Source organism: Garra rufa, chromosome 25 (assembly GCF_049309525.1).
Source record: "Garra rufa chromosome 25, GarRuf1.0, whole genome shotgun sequence".
Lineage (NCBI taxonomy): Eukaryota > Metazoa > Chordata > Actinopteri > Cypriniformes > Cyprinidae > Garra > Garra rufa.
In genome coordinates, this window is record NC_133385.1 from 10,816,973 (window position 1) to 10,825,703 (window position 8,731).

General features: G+C 39.1%; 2 protein-coding genes across 2 annotated transcripts; both read left to right on the plus strand.

The window, feature by feature from the left end:
- Nucleotides 1-489: 489 nt before the first annotated feature.
- On the plus strand, nt 490-3,165 carry LOC141301902 (GTPase IMAP family member 8-like). Its single transcript, XM_073832097.1, has 2 exons — nt 490-1,279; nt 2,246-3,165. Exons 1-2 carry the CDS (start codon nt 613-615, stop codon nt 2,956-2,958), a joined length of 1,380 nt encoding a protein of 459 aa, XP_073688198.1. The 5' UTR covers nt 490-612; the 3' UTR covers nt 2,959-3,165.
- Nucleotides 3,166-3,170: 5 nt separating this feature from the next.
- On the plus strand, nt 3,171-5,934 carry LOC141301904 (GTPase IMAP family member 9-like). The gene is made up of 2 exons (XM_073832099.1): nt 3,171-5,245; nt 5,672-5,934. Exons 1-2 carry the CDS (start codon nt 4,600-4,602, stop codon nt 5,878-5,880), a joined length of 855 nt encoding a protein of 284 aa, XP_073688200.1. The 5' UTR covers nt 3,171-4,599; the 3' UTR covers nt 5,881-5,934.
- Nucleotides 5,935-8,731: the final 2,797 nt, after the last annotated feature.

The following is an 8,731-nucleotide window of genomic DNA, read 5'->3' on the forward strand; positions in this document are numbered from 1 at the left end:
TCATTCATAAATGATATGTTTGTTTTATAAACAATGCAAATGAACTCATTTAGTTCATAAGCATTCTTTTGGTCATTGTTTGGTCAACTATTTTACAGAAAAGCATCCATTCTTATGATTTAAATAATTTTATCTCCATAATACCACTATTCAGAGAGGAATTTGGGCAGGAGGATCCACAACAAAGTAGTTAGGCCTACTGTATATTTTTAAGTATTCTCAGGCAAATTTTTAAAGCTAGCTGAAAACATATATTCCTAACTTTTTTGATATAGGCAATGTATGTTGAACACACACATTTGGCAACATGCTTGAGCAAACTATCAAAGTGAACAATTTTAAATCCTGCATGTATGACGTGTATGTAAGCATATGACTCTTAGAAAGGCACTGCTATCTAATGGGTTTCCTGGCAGCAGCCCTACTTTTAAATTGACACCTGTGGTATTTCTTTTTTGATCTGTCCTTGAGTGTGTCCTAAGTCAATGCGCCACAACAATAATTAACATTATTCACAAATTCCTAGTTCAGTACCATTCTGAATAAGCATGTTTTTTTTCTCTGTTTGTTGCAGGTGGTCCCCAACATCTCTCAGAGCTGAGGATTGTGTTAATGGGGTTTAGAGCTGCTGGGAAGAGTTCAACAGGAAACAGCATCCTGGACAGAGAGGAGTTTGACCTGAAGACATCTGCTCAGTGTGTCAGGAGACATGGAGAAGTAGCAGACAGACACATCACTGTCATTGAAGCTCCAGGATGGTGGAGGAATTATACTGCAGAGATCAGCCGTGAGTTACTGAAACAGGAGATTTTGCTCAGTGTGTCTCTGTGTCCTCCAGGACCACATGCTGTACTACTGATCATACCTGTGGATAAAATATTTAAAGAAATTCAGAGAAAAGCATTGCAGGGGTATCTGGATCTTCTCGGTGAGAGAGTCTGGAGTCACACTATAGTCCTGTTCACTCATGGAGACTCTCTGTTCGACACATCTATAGAGCAGCACATTGAGAGTGAAGGGCAGGATCTCCAGTGGCTGCTGGACAAATGTGGGAACAGGTATCATGTTCTCAACAATCAGAACAGGAGTGACCACACTCAGATCAAGGAGCTGCTGGAGAAGATTGAGGAGACAGTGGCACAAAACAACGACTGCTATTTTGAAATAGACAGAAAAATTTTACAGGAGATTAAAGAGAAAAGAAGAGCAGAGGAAGAGAGAGCAGAAGAACGAATGAAGAGGATGAAAATACAGAGAGAGGACATCAGATCTCAGATGAGTGAGTCTAAAATTAACTTTTTTTTTTCTTAAAATCCATTTTATATGACAAAATGTTTACTTGCTGCTTTCACCTTCATTTTGTTCTATACAGTTAAAGCTGCATTCATTCTGATCAGTTTACTGGAGACTGTCAGTTCTCTAAAGCAGGGGTGGGGAACTCATTTGGGATAGAGCAGGGGTGTCCAGGTTTTTTTTGTAGAACAAGGGTAATAAAAGATTGGATAGGGAAAGCTCTGGCTTCATATGGATGAGTCCTTGGTCCTGGAGAGCCGCTGTCATGCAGAGTTTAGCTCCAACCCTAATTAAACACACCTGAACCAGCTAATGAAAGTCTTATTAGGCATACTAGAAACCTCCAGGCAGGGATGTTGAGGCAAGTCAGAGCTAAATTCTGCAGATCACCAGCCCTTCAGAACCGAGTTTGAATACCCCTGGGACACATTGGCCAGAATATTTCATTGGATGAGGTTAACACTGAAAATTGAATTTAATTTTATTAATTATCTGTTAGTGCCTGGCTCCCATAAAACCTAATAATGTGTAACAAAGTAAACAAAGTTGTTAAATACCCCTACCTGAAATGTATACCCAATCGACATAATGCAACTATTAATCACTGTAGTTTGTGTTGTGTAAACAGAACTAAACACTCACAAGAGAAAGTTTAAAGGATCATTCATACCAAGGAAGATAACTATAATGATACCGGTAAAGATATAGTTTTAAAAATTTTCCAAATATAGAAGACTGCTAAACAAACTCTAACAAATGCCAGCCTTCAGTGACTCTCATGTGAATAATACAGGCTCCGCATCACATCAGTATTCACCTTGTAGGCTTATATGTGATATTGACTGTATATTATTACTTACTTATTTTAATACATTTAAATGGTGCAGACATTTACATTGTCTCAGTTCAATATGATTTTGGATCAGTGTGTTTTGTTCCCTGTTTGTTGCAGGTGATGGCCAACATCTCTCAGAGCTGAGGATTGTGTTAATGGGTCATAGAGCTGCTGGTAAGAGTTCAGCAGGAAACATCATCTTGGGCAGAGAGGAGTTTAACTTGAAGAGGTCTGCTCAGTGTGTGAGGAGACATGGAGAAGTAGCAGACAGACATATCACTGTCATTGAAGCTCCAGGGTGGTGGATGAATTACAGTGTAGAGGTCAGCTCTGAGTTACTAAAACAGGAGATTTTGCTCAGTATGTCTCTGTGTTCTCCAGGACCACATGCTGTACTACTGATCATACGTGTGGACACTAGATTTAAAGAGATTCACAGAAAAGCAGTACAAGGACATCTGGATCTTCTCGGTGAGAGAGTCTGGAGTCACACTATAGTGCTGTTCACCTGTGGAGACTCTCTGTTATACACATCTATAGAGCAGCACATTGAGAGTGAAGGGCAGGATCTCCAGTGGCTGCTGGACAAATGTGGGAACAGGTATCATGTTCTCAACAATCAGAACAGGAGTGACCACACTCAGATCAAGGAGCTGCTGGAGAAGATTGAGGAGACAGTGGTGCAAAACAACGGCTGCCATTTTGAAATAGACAGAACGATTTTACAGGAGATTAAAGAGAGAAGAAGAGCAGAGGAAGAGAGAGCAGAAGAACGAATGAAGAGGATGCAAAAACAGAGAGATGACATCAGATCTCAGATGAGTGAGTGAAAATTTACTGAAACTAGAGTCACAAAAACAGCCAAAAAAAGAAGATACTATATATACAGTGGTGTGAAAAAGTGTTGGCCCCCTTCCTGATTTAATTTTTTTTTTTGCATATTTGTCACACTTTAATGTTTCAGATCATCAAACAAAAATTTTAATATTAATCAAAGATAACACAAGGAAACACAACATGCCGTTTTTGAATGAAGTTTTTTATTATGCAGGGAAACAAAATCCAAACCCATATGGCCCTGTGTGGAAAAGTATTTTCCACCCTAAACTTAATAACTGTTTGGGCCACCCTTAGCAGCAACAGCTGCAATCAAGCGTTTATGATAACTTGCAATGAGTCTGTTACAGCGCTGTGCAGGAATTTTGGTCCACTCATCTTGGCAGAATTGTTGTAATTGTTGTAAGGATTCAGGTCAGGACTTTGACTTGGAAACTCCGAAGTCTACGTTTTGTTTTTCTTCAGCCATTCAGAGGTGGATTTGCTGGTGTGTTTTGGATCATTGTCCTCCTGCAGAACCCAAGTTCGCTTCAGCTTGAGGTCACAAACAGATGGCCGGACATTGTCCTTCAGGATTTTTTGGTAGACAGCAGAATTCATGGTTCCATTTATCACAGCAAGTCTTATAGCTCCAGAAGCATCAAAACAGCCCCAGACCATCACACTAGCACCACCATATTTTACTGTTGGTATGATTTTCTTTTTCTGAAATGCTGTGTTACTTTTACGCCAGATGTAATGGGACACACACCTTCCAAAAAGTTCAACTTTCGTCTCGTCAGTCCAGTGAGTATTTTCCCAAAAGTCTTGGGGATCTTCTAGATGTTTTCTGGCAAAACTGAGACGAGCCTTTATGTTCTTTTTGCTCAGCAGCGGTTTTCGTCTTGCAACTCTGTCATGCAGGCCATCTTTGCCCAGTCTATTTCTTATAGTGAAGTCAAGAACACTGACCTTAACTGAGGCAAGAGAGGCCTGCAGTTCTTTAAATGTTGTTGTGGGGTCTTTTGTGACCTCTTGGATGAGTCGTCGCTGCGCTCTTGAGGTAATTTTGGTCGTCCGGCCACTTCTGGGAAGGTTCCGCACTATTCCATGTTTTCACCATTTGTGGATAATAGCTCTCACTGTGGTTCGCTGGTGTCCCAAAGCTTTAGAAATCACTTTATAACCTTTTCCAGACTGATAGATCTCAATTACTTTCTCATTTGTTCCTGAATTTGTTTAAAATGTTTTTCTTTAAAACTAAATGCACTTCTGGGCTGATATGTGATGGTAAAAGGAATACGGATGTGATCAGATTCCAACTTCTTGTCTATTTTATTATTCAATGCTTTTTCAGTTGTAATACTGGTCTTACATGTATAGTCAAAAATGTATTTAATTGTTAAAACTTAATTTTAATTGTAGCCTAAGCACAAGTGCCACTCTTCTACATAATGGTAATGACAACATTACACTTGTTTCATGTACATCATTTATAATACACACCAGCATCACATCAGTGTCCAGATCACCCTGATTTTATTAAATCTATAATTAATCAGGTACTTACAGATTCTCAATACAATATAATTTTAGATAAGTGTGTATTTGTTTCAGGTGATGTCCAACATCTCTCAGAGTTGAGGATTATAATAATGGGCTATACACTTTCTGGTAAGAGTTCAGCAGGAAACACCATCCTTGGCAAAGAGGAGTTTGATTTAAAGAGATCTGCTCAGTGTGTGAGGAGACATGGAGAAGTAGCAGACAGACACATCACTGTCATTGAAGCTCCAGGATGGTGGAGTAATTACACTGTAGAGCAGAGTCCTGAGTTACTGAAACAGGAGATTCTGCTCAGTGTGTCTCTGTGTCCTCCAGGACCACACGCTCTACTACTGATCATACGTGTGGACACTAGATTTAAAGAAAATGAGAGAAAAGCATTGCAGAGTCATCTGAATCTTCTTGGTGAGAGAGTCTGGAGTCACACTATAGTGCTGTTCACTCATGGAGACTCTCTGTTAGACACATCTATAGAGCAGCACATTGAGAGTGAAGGGCAGGATCTCCAGTGGCTGCTGGACAAATGTGGGAACAGGTATCATGTTCTCAACAATCAGAACAGGAGTGACCACACTCAGATCAAGGAGCTGCTGGAGAAGATTGAGGAGACAGTGGCACAGAACCACTGCCCTATTAGGAGGAAGAGCAGCCCTATTAAAATACAGGGAATTGATAGAAACATAAAATCAGAAGAGCAAATTCCACCATGGATAGATGACGTCAGATCACAGATAAGTGAGTGAAATCACAAAACTGTATGAATATCTCAACTGTTTTTGTCATTATTTTTTTTTTTTTTTTTATAGCTTTTTAGACGTTGGTAAAAAAGACTGATAATTCTCATAGTGTCCATCACTATACTGATGTATTAAGATTAAGCTTCGAACATAACCTTAGATTTTCTCAGATGGTCTTTCATTCAAGTAACTGTTTAGCTTTACTAGAAAAGGAAAGAAAAGACCAACATAGTAAAGTGCTGTGGTAAATGAAGGTTCATCATCTGAATGGATCTTAAGGCACATTATCTGTGTCCGGTGTAACATTGTTTTAAGTCTTTAATTCTCTGAATGAGAATAAAACATCTTTGTGTTCCTACAAAATGCATAAATGTAATGTCAGCTTTCTACTAATCATCTGCTCTCTGCTCTTTTATTATTACAGTCAGTGGTGCTGAAGGATCTGATTCATGCTCTCTGGCAAGTTCTGGCTACGGTTCATCTTCTGAAGCAGATATCAGGTCAATGTTTGGGTCTTCCCATTCCAAAGATTCATCTCTCATAAGCATATTCAAGTCAGAGGTCCTGAAAATATTGAACAGCATGGAACTCACACCACCGCTGAGTGAGTGTCTTTTGTTTGGCACTTTCTAATTATACCCAGAGTATACACATTACATTTTATAAAACATACATAAGGCACAAATCTCATTTATTTATATTTTATACAAAAACCTACTGTCATGACTCACATAGAAGACTCAGGTGCGGGTTAACAAAAGACTTTATTGAACTAAGGTCAAACTAAATAGACAAATAGAAGGAGTCCAAAAGGAAAAAATGTCCTCCTTGTGCTCCTCAAAAAAGAGTCACAAAAAAAAAAAAAAAAAACCTGAGAACAGCCTCCGCATCCCCCTTGTAGTCAGAGCTGGCACTTGATGAGGTGTGGCAGTGGATAAGAAATGCGAAACAGGTGATAGGAAAGCCCAGAGGGGCTGGAAGAGTGACGCAGATGTAACCCCTCCCACCCGGGTCCTACTCGAACTCGCTCCGAGAGGGTCTCGAACCCGGGTCTCCGGCACAGGAGGCGGATGCACTAACAAGGAGGCTAAAGGCTGCAACCCCTAGCGTTGGTCACTAGTGTGTCTCTTGAGATCGGGGAGTGAGGTTTACCTGCACAGCACCTACTGGCTGGCCTCCGTTACACAGACACAGAGCACATGGCGCGCTGTCAGACACAAACATAAACAGACACACACATGCACAGAATCCCCGACAGAGCCAGGATCATGACAACAATTTATCGTAATGGGCACCTATTATGTCCCTTTTTACAAGATGCAATATTTGTCTAGGATGTCCTCAGATTGTGTCTGTGACGTTTCAAGTCAAAATACCCCGCATATCATTTAGTATAACATCTGGAAAATGTAATTTTTGGGGCGTGTCAAAAAAAAAAAAAAGTTGTTTTGGTGTGTATCACTTTAAATGCAAATGAGTCTAACACATCGTCTCTGGGAAGTTCTGCTTACGGAACATTCAGATCAAAATCAAAAGACATCAAGTCATCACGTTCCAGAGATTCATCTCACACAAGAAGATATGAGTACAGTGTTCAAAAAATACATAACAGCATGGAGACACTATCACTGAGTGAGCATCTTTTGTTTTTTATTTGGCAGTTGGCACTTTCAACACATCATTGTGTTATAAATAATCATATTCTTAAAAGCTATAACCACAAATAAGTAAAAAATGATATTAAAACTGTTCTTATAAATACTCATGAGATGATGCAACATATTCTAAGGTTTTTTTATAATGCACAATGCATTTATTATAATGCCTTAAGAATACCCTTATAATGCACTATAGATACAGGCTTTATAGAAAGTGTTATCAAAATATTTTTATAAATGTTTTTTAAACAGCAAATCAGAATATTAGAATGATTTTAAATAGCAAAAATCTTTCAAAATTTTACTACACTAAAAATCTTTGATTTAAAAAAAAACGTTTGAGTGGTAATAAACATTGTTTGACATGTTGTGGAGATAATCTAATTCCATTGTCTCAGTTTTACACAAATTTATTTTTTATTTTTATGCCAATATAATTTGACCTTGATATTAATAAAGCATTATCTGGTGGAAAATAAATACAAGATCTTTAGTAGTGGTAATTTGCAATAGGGTACATCATTTTTAGAAAACACGGTGTGAATTGAAATGTTCTGTTTCTATTTTTTTCTTTTTCTTCAAGTAAGTGGAGATGAGAGGCTGGGAATGATGTCTATGGGAAGTTCTGCTTACAGTTCATTCAGATCAAAAGGAGCAGAAAGCAGTTCAGATTTTAGCTCATCATGCTCAAAAGTCTCACCACTCAGGATTCGGGTCTGTGTGGCCCATTTCTAAGTCTGTTGAACATTCAGGACCCAAAAGAACACAGAAACTGCATAAAATCTTAAAACATGAGCATAAAGACATTGACTCAGACTCTGAAGTGAAGTGATGACTTTGTAATTGTGACAATTTTTAACTGTAAAATAATCGATTGTATAAATAATGTTTCTTTATTAAAAATATATATAACAAAAAGTAATTTTGGGTGTTATATCTTGATCTACTTCTTTCACTTTTGGCTTCTCCCGATTAGGAGTTACCACAGCGGATCATCCATCTCCATTTTTCTCTGTCCACTGTCCACTCTTGTCACACCAACCACCTGCATGTCCTCCATCACTACATCCATGAACCTCCTTTTTGATCTTCCTCTTCTCCTGCCTAGTGGTCTCATCCTCAACCCTCTTCTCCTGACATACCCCGCATCCCTCCTCTGCACATGCCCAAACCATATTAGTCTGGCCTACAAACTTTGTCTACGACGGTCCTATTTGCACTGTCTCTTTAATATGCTAATTTTTGATCCTGTCCATCCTTGTCACTCTCGGAGAAAATCACAGCATCTTCAACCTCGTCATCTCCAACTCCTTCTGTCTTTTTGTCAGTGCCACCACCAAGCCATACAACATTACTGGTCTCACTACCGTCTTGTAAACTTTCCCTTACACTCTTGCAGGTACCCTTCTATCGCAAATCACTCTCCATCCATTCCACCCTGCTTGCACTATCTTCATTACTTTTCTACCACACTTTCTACCACATTTTTGGACAACTGACCTCAAGTATTTAAACTCATCCACTCATACATATCCTGCACCTCTCTTACGTACTTCTTTGCCACTCCTGACTTCCTCATACAGTACCAAAACTCTACTCTCTGCACCCTCTCATAAGCTATTTTTTAAATCCACAAACATGCAAATCAACTTTTTCTAGCCTTCTCTATATTTCTCCAACAATGCTCTCAAAGCAAACATTGCATCCGTGGTGCTCTTTCCTGGCATGAACCCACACTGCTGCTCACAGATCATCACCTCTCCTCTCAGTCTAGCTTCAACTGCTTTTTACCATAACTTCATGGTGTGGCTGATCAACATTATGTG

Coding starts and splice junctions, on each gene's coding strand:
- LOC141301902 (XM_073832097.1), top strand. CDS start 613: ATGGGGTTTAGAGCTGCTGGGAAGAGTTCAACAGGAAACAGCATCCTG. Junction 1,280..2,245: donor GGACATCAGATCTCAGATGA/GTGAGTCTAAAA, acceptor TGTTTGTTGCAG/GTGATGGCCAACATCTCTCA.
- LOC141301904 (XM_073832099.1), top strand. CDS start 4,600: ATGGGCTATACACTTTCTGGTAAGAGTTCAGCAGGAAACACCATCCTT. Junction 5,246..5,671: donor TGACGTCAGATCACAGATAA/GTGAGTGAAATC, acceptor TTATTATTACAG/TCAGTGGTGCTGAAGGATCT.